We start from the raw sequence: 21,648 nt of genomic DNA on the forward strand, positions 1-21,648 counted from the left end.
ATTGAAATGTCTTCAGTACCTTTCACAATTTCTGAAGCAAATTCACTGGCTGAAATTACAAAGACTGAACTTTCTCACATAACTAGGAAACATCAATAAACATGTTGTAGTTTTTCCACCATGTAAGGGTACTAACACGGCTTTTTACACACCTTTGTACTTGAAGGCTATGAATTAAATAACCTGCTCCACAGTTAAATTGTCAGTGCCACCACAGCCAATGGTTCTTGAGGAACAGGCTCAAACTACATCACCTCTTGAGATCCCATGCAACCTGAATTATCCTGTGCTCCTGTGACTGCTGTTCATAAAACCTAACTACAAAACTGTACAAATGCCAAATTTTCATGTTGCAACTGAAGAGGAAAGTTCTAGTTAAAAAACCAAAGTAAATCAACAAGAAAGTATTTTCCCTTTAAATTCCTTTCAAATTTTAAAGACACAAGCAAATATAGAGAAGGTTGTATAGACTGCAAAAGCTTACTCTAGGTTTATCTGACACTAATGGGTAGTTTCAAACAGCCCACTGTTGGATGGAAGGAAATAAGGTTTATATTTAGCTAGAATATTTAGGAAATATTTAGGAAAATAAAAAATATTTAGGAAATATTTAGCTAGAATATGTTAATGTTATTTAAATTAAGTTGCACCTGCCTGTGGAATTAACTTTGTGATTTTAGGGAAACTGGAACAAGTTCTTCAATTAGATAACCGGTTTTCTGTAAGCACTAATAGAATGGTTCAAAAAAGCAAACCTTGATGACAAGCAGCAGGTGAATTAGTTTGGGGAGCAGTAGTTTTGTAATTGTAGGAATAATTTTTTTTCCTAAAGACACATCATTGCTTTCTGATACAAAGTAGTTAAACAGAAAAGGTCCTCCATGAAATTTCACTGACTTGTTGAAACAAGCGTTCATGTCCTTAGAACAGTTTGCCATGTTACCAGCTAGCAACTTTAAATGAGTCCCTGACCCAGGAGGAGCCTGTCGAATGGCAGAGAGTAAGTCCAGAAGAGCTGCAAATCAAAGAAATTGTGCAAAGGCACAAGGAAGCCTTGCAAAGTAGTCAAAGCCACTGTTTCCTGGCATGGAAAAGGCACGGAGAGTTAATGGGCTGAGCTGCCCTGTTTCATCTATTTGTTTGTAAAATAAAAGCTGAGAGACTTATACAGTCTCATTTGTGATACTGGCAAGCCCAGCCAACTCCTAACCCTTTCATTTCGTGTACTGTCACCAGACGTTTAGGGTGCAAGAGCAATCAAGTCAGCTGGTCAAGTAAGCCATACTGCTGTACAATGTTAAGAAGAACGGTGCCCCACCACTGGCAGAAAGTATCATAACAGAAGAAAACAGCTACAGCCAAGGTAAGAGATAGTGATGAAGAGCCTAAACCAAGCAGCAGTTAAGAGAACACACACAAGCTAGAAAACGTGACTACATTTCACTGAGAACAGTTTAACACACACACACCTGCAGACACAAAACTCCAGCAAAAAAAGCACATGGTATTAAGGGAGGAAAGCAGATAATGAGATAGCAGGGGAGCAGATTTTTTTTAAGTGAATGATGTTGTTATAGCAACGACAACATAACAACACAGTCCATCAAGAGCATTCAGTACCAAAGAGTCAAGCGACCTGCTGCTGTTCTGCTCATCTTTCTGCTTGTTGAGTGACTGCTGTACTACTAAGAACTGTTGTGCTTATTGAGAAATGATGAGTTTTATGCCAGTGTTGGGAGATCACAAATACCTTCTATTGAAGTTACAACAGTTCTTTGGGCTCTAATTATTTGATTTCCTTGTGGGGTACTCTTCATACTCTCAAAAAAAAGAAACCAAACCCACTTTAAAAAAAAATCCTTGAAATTTGCATATCATTACAATTACTTTTGAGAATGCTACTGTTTTTATTTCTATTACCACACCTCTAGGAACCTCAAGCCCTGACTTCATTGGGTTAGGCGAGGCATGAAGAATAAAAGGACAGTCCATTCCCCCAACAACATGGCTGCTACTTGCTCCAGCCTGGCTACTGAACTGCTCACAGGCTTAAGTATCCATGACTTCTGCTGCAACAGGTAGTCCACCCTACATCAGCGTAGTTCAGAGACAATACTAACGAAGCCCTCCGCAGTTTATTGTTGATGGTTTGTACACAGTTGAGCTTCAAAAGCCATATCTCACCATATGTACAACTATTTTATGTCAAGCAGCATGCCATGGATTTCTATTAAAAAAGCAACTGTTATCTTCTGACTATTAAAATGGATCAGATGTCCAGTTAAGTTTCAGGACAAAGAGAATGAATCTCTAGATGAAAGGAAGAGGAAATATCTTTTCAGTGGCCTTTCTATGCCCCAGATAGTATCATCTGAGCAGCATCACATAGTCTGAAACAGAACACAAGTCTTCTATTGAAATCTTCAGATTTCACAGCTGGAAGTTTTAAAACAATTAAAGAGATTAAAACAACTGAACTCGTAGCTATCAAGAATGGAGAGTAGTTCACAAGCAACAAAATTACAAATATTAAGATGAATTACTGAAGATACCTGTAACCAGATTTTTAATGGAAAAGGTGTAGGCTCTGTTACAGTTACTCCAAATTGCCATAAAACTGCATAAAGGCTATAAAACTTTCTTAGTACTTTGGGAAAAAATTTCTGAGCAGGAAGGCAAATCTTATAAGCTGAAGAAGCTAAAATAGGGAAATGAGCATGCCACAGAAATAATATGTAAAGATTTTCTTCTGCTGACTGAAGGCAGGCTGAGCAAGGGTGCAAACCACATACCTTTCAGGATCGCTCCTTAGCAAACTGTCAAAGATTCCTCTGTTTCAATCTCAAAGCTGAACACTGCCTCCTAGAATAGCCTAGATAATGTGGATATATTATTCTACATCTGCTCTTATATACTGTAATTCTAAGGTCAGATACTTAGAGACTTCTCCTCCATCTATGCTATTATTTCTTGGCACAAGTCCATAGGAGAACTGCTGTAACTTACACAATCCCAACTGCGGTAAATTCCCCCTGTTGGGATTGCTGCAAACTTTTAGAAAACCTAATTCCATTGCCTCTGCTTGATAAATAAATACATATCCTTAAATAGCCCTCCGTTTTTTATTATGGAAATTGAAAATCACAATTTTGTTATACTAAACACAAATGTGAGCAATAGTTTGCTGGTTTGACTGCGGGGTCAGTGCATGCCTCATCAACGCAAACATAGGAGACTTAGAAATACCTCCCGATAAAAAAGTTTTGTTTTTTAAGAGAAGCGGCATGGGCACTTTTCCAGTTTTTTCCTGAGAGCTTAAAAAAACCTAAAGCTGGACAGTGCTTTCATCTGTCAAGTCTGAAAAAAGTCCAGTGCATTTGACTAGATAAAGTACAAATCTATAACATAGCTGCCCACATAACTGATCTTTAGGAGAAGGTAAGAAGGAAGACTGGTTATTTAATAGCACGGAGGAGAAACAGTAAGAAGATGCACATATCAGAATGACGCAAAACCTTGACTGCATTGGTTCTTGTTGAAGAATAACAAAAAGGCAGAAGTAGCTGCAAAGTCACTTTGTTTCAAGATCAAAGGACATTAGCCCGGTGATATACAGGCTTTATCAATACAAACCTTTTTGAGGCAAACGAAAATTGTTGCAGATCACAGATATATTTGATCAAGACCCATATAAAAGATACTACAATTAGACTATTTCAAGTGCATAACTACGTATCGTAGTAGCCCGTTTTCTTAAACTCTCACAGGAAACTCACCCCATCTGGTCTGCCATCCGAGGCTGTAACAATCAGAATATAGCGATCAGTGCTTTCTCTGTCCAAGGGCTTTCCTAAGGCTAGCAGTCCAGAACTAGTAATAAAACAAAAACATAAAATGTTATCACAACACTTTTAAGATATCTACAAGCACTTTTGTTCCACTACTTTGCATTAGGCAAATGTTGCCCTTTAAGCAAGTTAATAAGCTTATTAAAAGCATGTTTTGTGTAGGTGAAGGCTAATAAAAACAATGAGCCAATTTCTAATGCTTCCCACTTCGATGCATGTATAATTTAGGATTAAAATAACAACGTAGTGATCTACAGGATTACACAAAAGATAGACCTACACTGAACACAGGACCCTCGTTGGTTAGAAAGCTGCATGCTACAATAAATGAGAAGAGAGAAACACAAGCCGTCTATTAATCACAGAGGAGTCCCGATAGCCCTGAAAGGATTCCGGCAGTAAACTCCGGGAATACAACATGCACCGTCTTAAGTATGAGGCTCCATAGAGTTTTACGGGGAAAGGGTACTAACTTGCATGTTGTGTAACTGCAGTAAAAGCACTGCAGTGAGCTAATGCCCTTTCAGTGCTAGTACAGGCATACCGTATTCCTTCATAATGAAATATTAACGTAGGCACAAACGCTGTGGAAAATGAACCAGAATATTGTGATTATTGATGCCCGAGTGAAGGGCTACTTGGAAGCCATATACACAACAAATAAAACAAATAAAATTTTACAAAAATGCTGTTTGAAAGCATTGCAAATTCCTATAACTGCTGACAAACAAAACAACCTAGATTTTGTCCCTAGGATGATCCAATTTCCTCACACAGAAGTCTGGAAGCCACTTGGAGGTGTGCTGTAGCGACACAGAGACAAGATCCCACCGTGGACTCATTACTTCTATACTAGGAAGCATCAGGAAAGTACCGTTGAGTTGACAATTCTAAGCAAGCTAAACTCTGCTTAATTGAACCGGCACAAGTGGTAGTTCCGTGACCAGCGCTGAAGCTCTGTATTTCATTTAGATTTTGGTGTTTACTGGAACATGGTCAAGTATGTAACAAATGGAGATCTCTCTTAAATGCCATGCAATCCATAGGCTATTTAACAAATATGCATCAACAAACATGGATCCAGGATGACATTTATCCTCTTGTTGCACAGCTAAGCAGCTTGTCCCATGAAACTCCACCAAACATGTCAGAGTTGCTTTGTAACATTTTAAGAAAAGTGTAACAACACATGATTTTGCAGTGCAAAATCCACACGGGCTGGGATCTTGGCATGCTGTGACTTTGCATGTGTTATTCCATTTTTAATGGACGTATCAGACACAAGCATTTGTCAGGCGTAACTACAAATTTTACTGATTGAACCTACACATTATGTTCATGACCTAGAACCTAAACAGCTTTTTCTTACTCTTCTATAATTTTGTAGTGTGGAGCCTATTTTTATATATATTTTTTGTAACTAATAGGTAGGTATAATGTGGTTATTGTGCAGAGACTGAACTATGTACGGAACACTACAGGCACGGCCTCTGGAATGTAGTGGAAGTTCAGGCACAGGATGCCACCAGAGCCCCGGGCTACAAACACCTCACCAGTAGCCTACTACTGATAAAGAAACACAACCTCAGGAGCCACCCAAAACCAGTCTGGGGTCACAAAGGGAACGATAAACCAGTATCCACATATGTAAAACACACCCCATGCAGTAAGTTTAGATTTAAGATAAAACTTGCAGGCAGATGGGGAAAAAAAGCGTGGTACAGAGTGTGTTAACAAACATAAAAATGACTCAAAATGGATCCTAGAGGGAGGGGAATGAAACGGTCAGCATCATACTCCTCCTCCCAGGGCAGGACTTCAGATGCTGAAGACTCAGCATAGACCCCTGCTCTGGAGGAAATTACTGCCCTGAGGGCCCAAAGGGAAAGTGGAAGGGTAATGTTTAACACCAGAGCAAGCACTTGGAAAGTTTGTGTATATACTTACACACATTTTTATATAGAGTTATATATAGTAATGGAAATATATGTAGCTATATGTATAGCTATATCTTTAAAATATGTGTATATATACATATATAAATGTTACAATTACATGTATACATAAAACAAATTACATTATACATATTTCATATTGTATATTAAAACATATGGATATATCCAATTTTAGCTATTTGCATTAGTGCCATAACTGGACTACTAATAATCATTTGATTGGACTATTAAGACTTTAATTAGACTAACAGTAAATCCTTAGCATTGCATACGTGCATGGCCCACAAGAAGGCAATGAGTGTGCAAGTGGTGAGATTTCCAGCAACTATCCTGTAATTTGTGTGCGACAAATTAGTAATGCTGCGTATCTCATTTTTCCTTCCAGTCTTATGTACAGTCTTCTGCTATGGAATATTCAGCTGAGCTCAATTAATATTATTGTTATATTACTGAAGACCATTTAACTTTTAAACTAAGCTTTTTAAAATTTATAAATAGCAGACGTTGCAACAGTAGTGACACTACTGGGAAAGGCATTAACTTCCTTTGAGGGCTGTAGGGAAGTCGGATGTATTATTAACTGACACAAAATGCTGAACCATGCTCTGTATTTTAACAATTCTCTTATTTCCAGGTGTTTCTGCAAATCAATTAGCTATCATAATAGATCATATACATTTTTCAGCATTTGTTCAAGACATTGCAAAAAAATATGAACAGAAGAATTTTTTAGGAAAGGAACAGTGAATAAAACATAAACCACTTCTGTGGTAAAGTATTAATTCACAAAAAAAATTTCAAAGTGGAGCTAAGAATAAAACACTGACAACAAATACTGCGTTACTAACACTGGCCTTTAGCTGTATGTATCCATTTAAATTTCTCAAACATTTTTGCACTATCATATCATCTTTTTTATCTCCTCCTTCCTACCTCTTGAACAATTGCAATCTATGGTCTCCATTTCAATAGATGAACATCATTCAAGAGACAGGCTAATTTATAAAGGCTCCTGTGTTTTACTCAAGGATTCAGATGTACTCGCATTCATTTCACGCCCCAGCTTTTAATCATCACTTTCCCTGGGGAGCATAAGGAGGTACCAAATTACTACAGATCATGCTCAGGCTGTATTGCCAAAGAGGAAGGAAGAAAACCATCTTGCAATCCTCAGATTGACGATAAAAAAGATCTAGTAGGCAGGAGTAAAACTGGTAATACTCAGTACTCATGCCGCCAGTTAGGGAATTACACAGGGATCAACTGACATGCTCCAGGATGCAAGAAAATAATCCAGATGAGAAAAAGAAAGAGAGAGAATCATGTTCATGGTGTCTGCCTTGGCCTTAAAAATATCTAAAAATGTATTTATGTAACACTGAGATAAATTCCCATAGCCTTAATATGCCACTCACTTGAACTATATGCTTTGTTTAATATTAATCCTACTTTAATCTCCTATCAAGACATTTCAGCATCTAGAAAAAACGTGCATAAGGCTGAAGAAAACTTCGCACAAACGACTTCCAAGAAAACAGATGGAAGGAGAGCAGGAAGGAGAAAACACTTCAAAGACCTCTCCTTTTTACCAAGAGGCAACAGATCAAAAAGACAAATGCACACCTGAGTTTGTGCTGAAACCCTCAGCGTGCCGTGATGCTCAGACACACGGGGGGTGGATGTGAGGCTGGGGGGTGTGTGTCGGGGGGGGGTCAGGCTGCCCACCATGGGCCCCGGAGGCCGGGTGGGATGGAGGAGGACTCCCAGCCGCCCCTGAAAGGCCCTGGGAGGTGACACCTGCAACTGCTGCAATGCTGCCCATGGACACATAGCGGTGCGCTGTGCCTGCAGCCTTCAGCGAGCACACCAGAGATTTCTTACTTGTTTTCAGGCTGAATCCACAGCTGTGAACTCACATGCCACCTTTAACAGCTTGACTCCTGGATATCGCCACACTCTTTACACATCCAAAGCGGGACAATACAGGAGCTGCCTTGGATCCGACTTCTAGAATACCTTCACACCACGGGTTTGGCAGGCCAGAAGTTGGCCTGAATTTGCACACATTTTTTAATGTGGCTCTCTGGCATGGAGAGCTATCAGGATTTTTATGTTACGATGTGAACAGCACTGTGATAAGCACGAACTATACAAAATAACTACCCACCGAGTAACCCTCCTTCGGAGCGTCTCTCATGTAGCCAGGCACGCTCCTCATTATTCAAGTTCTAGAGGTCACAGAGTGGGTCAGACCAAGTTTCTCTATGGTTAAGGGGAGGATCGCTTGCGCGGAAAACCCCACAAAACCTGTGCTGTGCTGCAGCTACGACTCCTAGCGCTCCCTCTGAGCTGATGAACAAAGCACTGATTTGCACTGAAAACTCCAGCCCTAAGCAACGAATAAAACCAGCAGTCCAACATCATTTCCTGCTCTTGCCACCTCAATGAAACAGTCTCCTCTAAGCTGTCCCTTTCCTTGCCTGACAAGTCTCTATTATTAGAGGGCCCATCAATCTTGGTGGATAACAGCATCAGCATCTCTTGGGATCTTCAAGGCTTTTTTCACTCTGTTTCATAAGTGATTTGATTCTCCGTATATGGGAGATTTATTACAGCGAGTAACCAAGAGCTTACTCAGAATATACAGACCTGTTTCAGTACAATCTCTCCCTCACACCAAATTAGAACAATTTTTTGCAATTATATGAGCACCATGAACAAATAAGCCCCAGGTTACTTTTGTCCCATCATCTACCACGGGAAGTCAGCTCACTACCCTCACTTCTTCCTGCAAAGAAAAAAGATACCTTGGAGTGTAAATAATAATAGCTGCTTGGGTAAAATACAGACAGGAGTGGTGGGACAGGCACAGACCTACCTGGTGCTTAGAATTTCATAACGTACCCTCTCTTCCTAACTCTATTTAAGTCGGTATTCAATTTAAGGTAAAGAGATTTTAAAACAATGCTCAAAAGACTTTCCGCTACAGACTGAAATGCTTGAAGGCAGGAAACCTAAAGCAAAAATTGTCCCTGTCATTATTCAAGAGCTGACAAGTATAAGGTTTTTAATTAATCCCTGGCTACTCTTTTAAATAGAATGTTTCCACCTCAGTGAGTTTTACCTACTAAAGTGCTTAAAATAAATAAATAGTCCCCTGTGAAAAATTCCAGAGTGCAGTATCATTCACAGAGCTCTCATTAATGTCTAAGAGCCAATCTAAGGAACAGCTGAATATGTCTGATTGCAAGTCTTTTCTTTTGCTCTCAGCCCACATATTCACTTGACTCAAAAGTTACAAGTCTATTTTCTAAGGGGCTTCCACTTACCTTTGAGAGAGATTAAAAACTTGTTGAGGATCTCCATTCTGAATGAGGTATCGTATAGGGTCACCCTCTCTATCAAAAGCCTTTAGGAAAAAAGAGGATAAAATGAAGTCAGTTAGAAAGCTTTCTTTTCTTTCCTTCGATTTATAAACTGGAAAATTAACCCCTGAAGTTCTGTTAAAGTTACCTACAGGAATGACGTTAACCTCTCTACTTCTAAGGCAACAGTGGTAATTACAGATGGGCAACTTAAAATAAAGCTGTAGCACATCAGAATTCTTATCCTACCGAGAAAGAACAATATCCTGAATACAGACTTTCAAATGACTACTACACATAAACACACAGCATCACAAGTATGACATTCAGGCTTTATTCAATTACTTTCATTTTCGTGCAGCTACAGACTGAACAGACTGAATGTTTTGTTTTCTTTGTTCCTAATTTCCAGTTCTTATCCAGATTCCTCTTTCTTTTAGTCTACCAGAATCCCAATCCTTTTGTTGATGCTCCATTGAGCAGTGTAGACATTGCAGCACCCGCCCTCCACCGTAATTTGCTGTTGGGGGGATGAATATCAGGATAGACCTTCAAGAAGGACTATTAACAGCACCAAAACAAGTATATTCCACCTACCAGATGACAAAACAGCTTTTCACAACTTGAGTCAACTCCTTTTGAAGTTAAGCTGTGGCTAATCTATTTCCAAAAATGGCCCTGTAATTGTTACTTTTTTTGTCAAGTGGGCACATACCTTTTCCCCAAAAAGACTATCGGGTGCTTTTCAGAGGAAACACCGTCTACCGAACTGTCTCACAGTTACAACTATTTAGCATTGAAAATCTAAAGTGATTAAGCATGCTATCACAGGAAAAACAATAAAAACACTGCTATGAGAATTGCAAGAAGGCCAACCAACAAGTTCAAAGAAGGGCAGATAGGATTTATTAGGAAACACATCAAAATTAAAAAGAAGATAAGGAGAGAGTATTTTTGTGTTTCTCGTCTTTCAACAACCACCCTTCTTCTTAGTCTATTTTCCATAAGCATTTCCTGTGGACCACAGTCAAGAACTGTGTATCTTTGGGCTGACCATCTAAAAAGCAGTTCTTAAGATAAAAAAAGAAAAACAAGCAAAAACCAACACAACCCCCCAACATGAAGAACAGAAGCACAAACTATTCCAGTGTATAGGCAGAACAGGGAATCTAGTAAGAGACCAACTTGCCTTAACCAAAGGAATCGTATAGAAAATAGTGGCTAAATCAGATGAAGGGGACCAGTATAAAGAAAAAAACAAGTACAACTATATGCGGACAAAGTCAGAAAAAGTCGAGGCAAAACTGTAATAGAAACAGAAAAGAATACAAAGGATAACAGAGAAATGTTTAAATTACAGAGGAAACTTGAGGAGCGTGGTACTTTGACGCAGTATAAAAGCAAAAAGGATGATGTTGAGAAGGTCAAAGAGCTAACGCTTCTTGCATTTCAACTGCAATCAAGCAGGTAACAAAATTGAAAGTGGCAACAAAGGGGTAAAATTGCAGATGAGAATAGAGAAAGAATAGGGCAGAGAAGAGGTACATAAACAGAGCATCTTTAAATCATCTGCTGAAATTAAAGCCTGATGAAATTCATCCTAGTGTATAAAAACATGGGCTGAAGCAATCTCAAAACCATTAGCAGTTTTCTTTGAAAACTCACAGAGGACAAATGTGCTGAAGGGCAAACAGAAGGTACATCTTTCACAGAGGAAAGAGCCAGGAAATCACAAACCAGCCAGGTAGAGCTCAATTCCCAGAAAACCACAAAAAATCAAATTATTTGTAAGTACCTGCGATGACAATATGGAGATGGATAACACAAAGCTAAATTTCTCGAGAACAAAGTATGCCGAAGCAATTTAATCTTCTTTTACAACAGGACAACAGGTCATGTACATAGGGAAAAAGTTGTGGATGTAATAATGCGTCTTAGCCATAGTAAGGCTTTTCACACTGCCTTATATGACATTTTCACAAACATGTTTAGACAACACGGTCTCCAAACTCAAGATGGGATTAAGCAAGAATAAAACTGATCATAAAAATTAAGGTCAGACAGCAGCGGATAGCATTTAGTATTGACTAAATTCTGCAAAGGTGTGTGTATTTCTTCCAAAGTCGATCAATGTTTTCATTAACAGCATCAGTGACAGAATAGAAAATTTGTTCATAAAATCCACGGATGGCAGCGAGTGACAGGAGGTGCCAGCACGTCAGAGGGTGTGAGCAGAATTCAGATGCTCTTATGCTGAAGGTATGAATGGTCAGGATTTGACTCGGTAAAGTGAAAAATTGTTAGCCAAGAATACAGAACTACACAAATACCGGATGGAGAAAATCCGACTAGCTGGCATCTCTGAGGACTACTGTAGACCCTAAATCACCAGAATCACATTGTTGCTTCTGTCCTTAGTGGTCCTGTGTATTCTTTTTACCTTACCTGCAGGGGACCCTGTCCTCACTTCACATTTAAGGGTATCGCAGAGGTTTGTTAAGGGTCTACATTCATTCATAACAAGTCACGAGACTCTCAAAAAGACAGAAACTAAAAGACTGGTTCAAGTTCATTTCATTTTCTCCTTCTGTCCAAAGAAAATGTACCTTTCAGTCAACACACTTAAAAAATCAGGGCAAAAAGTTTATCATTGTTTTAAAAACCTTCTGTTTTCTTTAAAACCAAAGAACAGCGAGTTATTATGCACATAAGAAAAGCACTGAAGACTTGCACATGAGAAAAGAGCAATCTCTACCTACTGTTTTCCAGATCAATTGTATACAGTGACTTCATAAACTGTACACAATGATTTCATGTTGCTTCCTTGTTCAGCACATCACTGGACCGTGATAACGATCCTATTTGTTTTGCAGACTCCCAGAAAAATTACACTATTTGCATATTTTAATTAATAATGGCTGACAGAACATGAAGCAATAAATGCCTCCCAGGCACGCAATAAACTCTGAGGTTTATTTACAAATTAATAGTGTGGAGATCATTTAATATTGCATTACTTAATCTCAAATGTTGTTAATTAAAACACCAGTCACGATCAACTGGGTACAGTATAAAATAAATGATAATATAAGAAAAGATACAACCTTCCATCATCTGCATGAAAAATTTTAACAGAAAAGGAGAAAGTAAATTTTATTTTTATAACATGCATTTTAAAATCCAATAGGCAAATTTAAAACAGCTGCATATGCATTGTTATTGACACTGATGTTTTGCAGATCTTCAGTTTTGCTAATTTGGGAATATTTAAAGTAACTTGCTCGCTCTCTCCCAGTTTTTGTAATCCTCATGCTGTATGCAACACTAACAAAATACTACTAAGGGAGTCATAAAAGCGTAACCTCTTAACCCAACTGCACCAACCAAAACAATACATTAAGGGTTTGGGACTTAAGGTATGATAAGACTACTAAAGAAAGAAAAAGTCAGTGTGAAAATTTACATATGAAAACACTTGCTAAATATTTAAGGTCTGGTAATAGCCCATATTACCTACGGAACACAGGCAATACCTTAAGCTATTGTTCAAATTCCACAAAACCCCCAAGATGACTAATAGGTAACTTTCTGTTTGCCTGGAAAAGACAGCACAAGATTTCAGAAGCTTAAATACTCAGTTTCTGAATGTTTAAAATGTCCTGGCCAATTTTACACAGGGAATAAAAAAAGATGAAAACAGAAATACACTCCACACAACAGAAGTCCTTTAATACAGATGGGTGTATTAATGCAGAATGAGGCAGTTGAACTAGCACTATAAAGACAACACATCTGCCTTTCAGATCCAGGACCACCAGCCCTACAAGAGATAGAGTCTTTGACTAATCCCCAAGAGCTGAAGGCACGCATGTTTGTGATTTAACAATTAAGTATTTTTCATAAACAGAAATTGTCTAGCTGAATTCAAGTCACGCATAGCATATTGGTAATATAAGATAAATCTACACTGCAGTAAGAATAAGTAGAAGACAACATTTTCTATGTGTTTCCAAAGCTCTTAAAACCAACTGGTGCATTTCACTCTTTCCCAAACACAGTAACTGGTCATTTCTGGGGACCTTGGGTGTGTAGGAAGAGAACAGCCGCTGCTGTATCCAAAACGCTCACCAGCATCCTGGCTAGGAGGAGAGTAGCTGGCATGACCATTTTGCATCTCCCCTGCACTGCCTGGCACAGGTTGTCTCTCTCAGATTTACTCAGCATACCTTACCAAGGATCATTTGAAAAGGAAAACAAAACCTAGGCAAAATGTTTGGAGTTTAGTGAAAACATTAAAGCAGACAAATTATTCCAACAATGAGGCTGACTTTCTAACCACATTTAAATTGCATAAAATCCTTAAATACTAAAACCTGCTAATAGTTTTTCTGCCTCCAACAATCACCCAGGCCTTCAGCTGTATATTCCAGCACCTGTTAAGTAAACACAAATGCTTCTGTTTCTCAGCATGCTTCTGGCTCCCATTACTCTTTGGGGTTACCAAAACCAAGTGCCTCCCCACCAGTGAGGAGAAGGCTCCTGAAGAGCATGGCTCTTCAATTCTGAACTCACTGCAGGCATTTGAGACACGCCAGAAGTTAATTTTCAGCACTGAGCTAATTGAGTCGTCCTCCCTCAGCGCAGGTGACTATATCAGCTTAACCATCCATAATAATCTCAATCTTTCATCAGCAAACGATTTTAATAGAAACTTACCCATTCACCTGCATCAGTGACTCAATTAGAGTTCCTTTATTTCGCACACTTTGGTTTAGATTATTCTGCTTCTGTGCATTTACTGAATGTACAAAACACACAGAGCCACCCACTTCATCTGATATGAACTGACCTAATTCCACTGAGTTCAACAGACTTCAATAGAGCTACGCTGACTTAAAGCAGATAAGGCTATTGCTCTCTATGGGTTCTGTTTAGCTCAGGTGTCTCCAGTCTTCTTCCTCTGAATGGCTTTATATGAAGTCTGAATAATCATAGAATCATTTAGGTTGGAAAAGACCTTTAAGATCATCAGATCCAACCGTAAACCTAACCCTGCCAAGCCCACCACTAAACCATGTCCCTAAGCGCCATGTCTACACGTCTTTTAAATACCTCCAGGGATGGCGACCTAACCACCTCCCTGGGCAGCCTGTTCCAATGCCTGACAACCCTTTCAGTGAAGAAGTTTTTCCTAATATCCAGTCTAAACCTCCCCTGACGTGACTTGAGGCCATCTCCTCTTGTCCTATCGCTTGTCACTTGGGAGAAAAGACCAACACCCACCTTGCTACAACCTCCTTGCAGGTAGTTGTAGAGAGCGAGAAGGTCTCCCCTCAGCCTCCTCTTCTCCAGACTGAACAACCCCAGCTCTCTCAACCGCTCTATCATGTTTACAGGAACCACACTCAGGAGAGCATGCTGTACAGAGTTTATTGCTTTAGACTTGAGGCCATAATTATTTCATAATAATATTAAGTTCCTGAATACCAAAAAATCATCTGAAGAGCTGAAATTTATCTACCTATTTTGCACAGCTGGCTTTCGAGACACGTGGACAGAACACAATGCAGCAAAAGCTTAGGGAACAGTAAATAAGCTAGGAGAAAGCTGATATATTAACCATGCGGCAGCACACAGAGCAGCAACCTGGGTCTGCAAAGTATGGCAATGCAGCATTATTTATAAGCAATACTGGACTAACGTGCTTTCACTGCTTCCACTCGCAGACCTCTTGTCAGGTGGTCAGTTAGCACCGGGACCTCTGCTTTTTGTTAGCCTGTTAACAGCAGTTGTTACATACACCAAGGGGAGTAAATATCTTCAGATGCTTTTCAAAAACGCCAGGCTAAAGAAGGCTGAGTGCCAAAAATCTTGCTGAAATTCCATGTGAGTGAGATGCAGAAGGTCCTAAGCTCCTCTGATTTGGTGGCAAACGTATATATAAAGATTTTAACATAAGAAATCACAGGCCTTTCAAGTTTTGAGCCATTCATGAAAATTTTTTCTCATATGCTTCTGTCTCATATGCAGCCTACGGTACCTTTTAGCACATTTAACACAAAAAAGAAGTTACAGAAATATCCAAGTAAACACTTTCCCTATGTGGTCCATGTAAAAGGGGCTATTTATTACAATTAAGTAATTTTCAATCCCTATAAACTGTCCTTTCGCCCTGTATGCGAGAACTAGGCTCTGCATGGCATGGACACAAACAGAAGGAACGTGGTAAAGGCTTACAGGGAAGCATCTGTACCTGCAGGTTTAACAAAACGGCTCCAATTCTCATGGCCTCGCTGACTTCAAGGCTGTACATCAGCTGGGGAAAGCGCGGAGGGCTCTGGTTGTTGGGCGGAAGGACCTCAATGTAAACAGTAGTAATAGAGCTCCTGCAATGTGAGGGGAAGAAAGAAAAAAAAAAAAAAAAGAGTCATCAAAGCCAGTCAAAATTAATAAATCAACAAACACAAGGCAACCAACAATGTCTATTTTATACGCTGTGTGTTCTCCAGCTCTAACAACCTCCCTTTGCTCCTTTAAAAGCTTCAGGACATATTTTTCATTCTGCATCAAAAATAAAGCAGGCTGGCACATTAACAGAAGAAAAGTTAAATAATTTCTTTAGAAGTAGCCCAAGTGTTCTCTGAAAAACAAAACAATAAGATATCAGTGCACACTCCACATAGAAAGACAACTCATAATCCCCTAGTGATACTGTGTTCTCTAGAAGAGGATGACAAATTCTGAGATGGTAACTGCTCCTGCCAAGCACAATATCCACCCCTGGAGCATCCCTGCTGTCGTTTGGTTTGCTACCTGTCTTTGGAAGAGAGAGAACAGAAAATGTTCTCAGAGAGAATAATGCTGGAAGAAGACTGATGTACACAACTCTATAATAGGCTGCATCAATACCGTGGTTCACAGAGATAAACACAAGCCCACTTCAGACTAGTGAGCCACGGCAATACAGGAGGCCACAAAACCCACCAAGGAAACCTGGCAAACCCTCCGACTAAGCCAAATACCCAGCAAAAAGCATTCCAGTTTGCAAGTTGAAAGCTCTTTTGGACACACTGACACCCACTACAGACCTTGCAAAGACCATTGCTGTACACACACTTGCCATTCCACTGCTCCAAACTTAGAAAGGTAGCCAAAAGTCTCCCTGAAGTTGAAAGAGATTTAAAATTTGGCTTAAAATGACCTTTCTCTTGCATCTTTGCTCAGTTATCCCATCTGCCTTCTCTCTTAAACGTTAAATCCGTACCACTGCCCCAGAACAAAGTCCTGAGGAGACCAAGTGTTGCACTGCAAGTGCAGATTTCATCCCCATAGGTCCTTTGACAAAGTTGGTAAATCTCCAGCTTCAGGGCTGAAGGAACAAAATCCCTTTGGGACAAAAGGAGATGTCCCAAATGTTTTTTTGGGGGGAAGAAGAAAAAGGTGCACGCACAATGAGCTGCTTCTTACAGGGCTAGCAAACTCAGAGCATTTTAGAGACTCCTACCAGAAATTGCCAGATGTATTTTATTTGAAACAGCTTCTGTGTGACCTAATAGAGTTCATTAAATACCAAATCGACACATTACTGATTGATATTTTTAATTAGCTGTACAGGATTCTGACCGAGCACAGTCACTGATGCGTTACAGATGCTTCCCACCGCCCTTTGCCAGCAGGTTTGATAACTCCGCGCCACTGGTCGGAGCTGGGCAGCCCGTTGCTGCAACATCGTGACAGAGAGCTACGTTTTAGGGGCTGTGCCACACAGCCGCTCTGACCACGCTCCAAGATAACGAACCACGTTATCCAGAAAGACGAGTCCCACTGTAGGTGACTGCCGCAGAAGGAGCTCCATCCCTAGGGGCACATCCACACAGGCAGCCCGCACCCCACAGCCCACGAGGAAGGGATTAAACCCAGCCTGGTGTGTCCCACCTTTCGCAGCTCAGCCGCACGTTTTGGCCCGCCTGGAGCACATACCCAGAGCTGCTTCACGGAGACAGGCACGCTCTTCGGCTGCATTGAGGGGCTGCCGGTGCCCAGGGGCAGCAGCGGGGCTGAGGGCTGCCTGTGAGGAGAGGCTGGGGCTGCCCCGGGGCGGGCAGGGCCGGTTCCAGCTGGTTCCGGCTGGTTCCAACAGCCCCACGGCCAGGCACAGCCCGGCCCCTCAGGTGGCGCCTCAGGGAAACGGATTTAAGAAAGGGGAAAAACACCAAACAGGAGAAGAATGAGGAAAAAACATGTGAGGAACAGCCCTGTGAGCACCGAGGAGGAGAGGAGGAGGAGGTGCTCCAGGCGCCAGAGCAGAGACTCCCCCGCAGCCCCCGGGGAGACCTCGGTGGGGCAGGGAAAGGCTGGGGAGGAAGGAGCGGCAGAGCGGGGCTGTTAGGGACTGAGCGTAACCCCCGTCCCCCCGCTCTGGGCCGCTCAGGGGCAGAGGGGAGCTGGGAACGAAGGAGTGAAGTCGAGCCTGGTCAAAAAGGGGAGTTGGTGGAAGTTGTTGGTTTAGTTTTTGTCTTTATCTCTCACCATTGACAATAAGTTAAATTATTTTTCCCAAGTCAAGTCTGTTTTGCCTGTGACAGTAATGGGTAAGTGACCTCCCTGTCTTTACCTCAACCCACGCGCTTTCTCACCTTATTTTCTCCCTCATCCTGTTGAGGAGAGAGAGAGCGCGCAGCTGAGAGGGTATCTAACAGCTGGCTGAGGTCAACCCACCACCTATATATTAACAATATATACAAGTTGACTCTAACGAACCTTAAATGTTCAACTGCTCCCCCACTAGCCATGTCATGACAGCCTAGCAGACATCCACCTGTGCCCCAAAACCCCACTACCAGCCAGGCCAGGGCAATCCTGAGGCACCCACGGACAGCGATGCTGCGGATGCTGCCTTGCCACAGCCGTGTCTCTCTGGAGCAAGTGCCGGATTCGCATCCCTCTACAAGTACAGGAGATGAGGCTCTTATGCTTTGAACGTAAGAGCCAGGCCCGTATCTGATTTAATCAAACTTTAAACAAGTGCATAACTTGCACTGAAATGCATCGGTGGATGATAGAGCCTTCTATCATATCCTTGGGCATTTAAGAAGCTGAATTTGCAGATTGCTGACTGAATGGATATAAACAAAACCAGCGTAATCAGGGCAAGATGGACAATTACAACTGAAGTCGATCATTCCGTGTAAATAAACTACAATCAGTTTCCTGTCTTCTTGTCTATTTTAAAACACTCCCTCATATCCCACTAATCTTTCTGAATTCATGTTCCACACTTACATCGTTGGAGTAAAAAAAAAAAAACAAAACCATCACCACCAAATGCTCGACAACAGACACAATGAATTAGCAGACAAAATATCACTTGAGCACTGGGGCTGCATATTTTCTTCGGATAGCTGCTGTCTGCGTATGATATACACATCCAAATAGCTACGGTTTAGCGTGCATTTTTCTTCCGCTGCTGAGTATTTAATAAAAATATACTGTTCTGTATCATTTTTTCCCTGATCCTGCTACGTCTTTACAATACCCAAGCTGATTTGTTGTCTTTCAAGCTCTTAAAAAAAAACCTTTCTGTTCACCACAATAGTAAGTAAATTTCCTTCAAATCTTTAAGATCACAAACGTAAAGCACTAGTAGTCTGCAGACTGAAAGCACTACAATATTAAACAGCTACTTTTTTTTCATTTCCAATCCATTTTTGATTAGCACTTTGCAATTTTAACCCATTCGTTTTGTGTGTGTTATAAACAGTCCATTTAAGTGGCTGACAAAATCTACTTTGGGACAGGAAAGGAAAGGAGACAGAGCTGAGCCTTCCAGCAGCTGCAGTGGTGTTCCAACACTGCAGGGACAGGCGAATACACAGAGAACAGAGCCGAGCTCAAGAACGGAATAGTGCGGACGAACTCACACAAGCATGGAAATACAGCTTTTGCGCTGCTCCAGCTAAATGGCAGTGCAAGGAAAGCACGGTCAACAAGTCACTGAGACTGCGCCCCTGTCTCTGCTTTAACTCTGCCTGCTTTCCCCATACAACTAGATTATAAAATGAATGAAAATGAATTTATGTATATATGTGGACCAATATATCTTTGGCCAAACTACCTCTGCATATGCAAGTCAAAGAGAAAGGGTACTTTTCCATTATGTATTTCAATAATCTCATGATCAAATACTTTCTAGATTGGACTTGATCTGGCAAATCGCTGTTATCACTAAGCAAAATGCTTCCACTGTACAGGAATCTGAGGTCAGTGGTGAAAAGGCTAAGGTCTGAAATGAAATTGTTTGATTTTACAAATGATGTTCTCATTTTTTTCAACAATAGAAACTGCTAATCGCTATACGCTTAACTATAACTTCATTTCTAAGAAGCTAAACGTCATCTTTAAACTTTTATACTTCGTAGAAGGTTAAATATACTTAAAGTACACAAGTGTACTTAAATATACCTCAATAACTTACATTCATGATGCTTGTTGTAGATAGAAACTTTAATAATACTCAACAAAGTATCTTGGTTTATCCACAGTCACCTGCCAAGAATTTAATGTGTCATCCTATGCAAAAGCGCTATACAGAATGCATTTCAATTTAAATTTGTGCTCACAAAGGCTAAAGAGCTACAGCTCCTGAGCCAGGTTTAGTCAGCTGGTCTTGCTTTGTGCATAAGCAAGGGGATAAACGAAACCCAGCCAGTTTACACATGACTACAGTTAAGCTGATATGTCCTGCAGCAGAACCCAGATTTGGGAAAAAACACTTAATATTTAAAATTCCATCAAAATCCTTTATTGATTTATTTATATTACAGGGCACACACCTTCCTGCCTGCACAGATACAACGTCTGGCTAGACCTAGCCCGTTCCTAGAAGTCCCAAATCCTGGTTACTGCCTCCATCAAGGCAACGTGAACCACCTGACACAACATGACAACTTTGCATCAGAAGGAGCAGGAAGTTCATACAACCCCAACTGCGAGGTACTAACCACCTCACAGCCAGAAGGAAGGAACCGAGGAGATGCAGGAGGACAGTTTTAAAGACCTCGGAGCTGTAGCTCATGTGAGGTCTCCCTGGCTTTTCTCTGCATAAAATGATAGGAGGCTGCTTCGAGCACCACCAGCTCATTTCTGGTTTTCCAGCCTTACAGAAAGAAGGTCGGGAAAGCAGCGAAATCTTTTCATTAAAACGTCCCTTACCAGACAGTAAGAGTTGTCCATGTTCTTTCTCCGTGGCACCTCGCTGAAGCTCTGGTGCTCCTCCCCCTGATTTTTTAATCTTCACAGACACAGAAACATCAGCTCTGGGCCCCAAACGCATCCCTCAGGTCAAGGCCAGGCTGGCCCCAGGGCCACCCCCCCCAGCTACGGGAACGCTGCCTAGATGGAATGGTTTTCTGAACACACATTAAAAGCTATGAAGCACATTACATGCTGTAACTACGTAAAAGGGAAGATAAGCAGAAATGACGTGAAAGAAGAGATTTTCCACTTTTGAAGATTATTGCAATAAAGACATTTTCAGAGGAGGAAGCACATGCTCCCAACACACATCATCGGAAGTATGTATTTTTAGACAATATAAAGATTTCTCAAACATAAAAGGAGCTGATAGCAATCATAGCTGTATCATAGGGGCTGCCGTTGTTGGGCCACACGGCTGGATTCTGAAGCTCTCTGAAGTGGCATTATTGATTTTTCTCCTCCACTTTAATACTATGCTAGTACTATACAAAAGTAAGTGCATAACAGTCCACAGTCTTCTCCTCGGCACTACTAACAGCCTACTATCAGCTACTCTAAGAGGGGGCTTATCAAGAAAGCAAGCAACAGAGGGAAAGGAGAAGAAAATTCAACCAGAGGACTCTGTTACCAGGTATTAGTTTTATGAACGATCTAACAATCTGAACACTTCAGTGACTGGAAAATGTAATTATAAAATATGTGCAGAACACTACGACTGCCTTCTTGGAGACATGACAGAAGCAGCAGGTCCTGGAGAAAAGCCAATGACTGAAATTCCACTTTCGTGTTCTCTTTCCTTCTTACATTCCCCATTTAAGGAAAAGAGAAAAGGTTCTGGGAGATTTAAATGCTGGAAACTCCTGTTCTTCTCTGGACAATGAGATTGTCACATTATCAATACCAGGCCCAGAACACGAGAGCCACTGTTATGCGCCACCCGCACCCCCCCGAATGACATTTGTGCACAGTTGCCATGTACAGAACACAAACTCACAAGAAGTACGTAAGTGAGACTCGATACTTTTATTTTTTTTTGAACATGAGAGCATCCTATTCTAATCATACTAAATTTGCAGGCTGCTCTTTATCAGCTGGTAGAGAACAGAAATCATTCTGCCGGTGAGAATTTAGGTCTTAGCGGGGGCACTGCTCACCACTGGCACAGCTTGTCAAGTATGTCCACAGCATGCCAAGTCTGGATGACCTTGCACACCCTACACCTGG

At 40.9% G+C, this 21,648-nt stretch overlaps 1 protein-coding gene across 1 annotated transcript in view; it reads right to left on the reverse strand.

Moving 5' to 3' along the window:
* PCDH15 (protocadherin related 15) overlaps positions 1–21,648 on the reverse strand; it is a 379,975-nt gene that overhangs the window by 156,109 nt on the left and 202,218 nt on the right. Inside the window, exons 15-17 of the mRNA XM_059821547.1 lie at positions 15,422–15,554; positions 9,133–9,212; positions 3,777–3,870 (exon numbers count right to left, since the gene is read on the reverse strand). Coding sequence (XP_059677530.1) covers positions 3,777–3,870; positions 9,133–9,212; positions 15,422–15,554 — 307 coding nt within the window. The remainder of the gene's footprint in view (positions 1–3,776; positions 3,871–9,132; positions 9,213–15,421; positions 15,555–21,648) is intronic.

The sequence above is a fragment of the Gavia stellata genome, chromosome 9, assembly GCF_030936135.1.
Source record: "Gavia stellata isolate bGavSte3 chromosome 9, bGavSte3.hap2, whole genome shotgun sequence".
Lineage (NCBI taxonomy): Eukaryota > Metazoa > Chordata > Aves > Gaviiformes > Gaviidae > Gavia > Gavia stellata.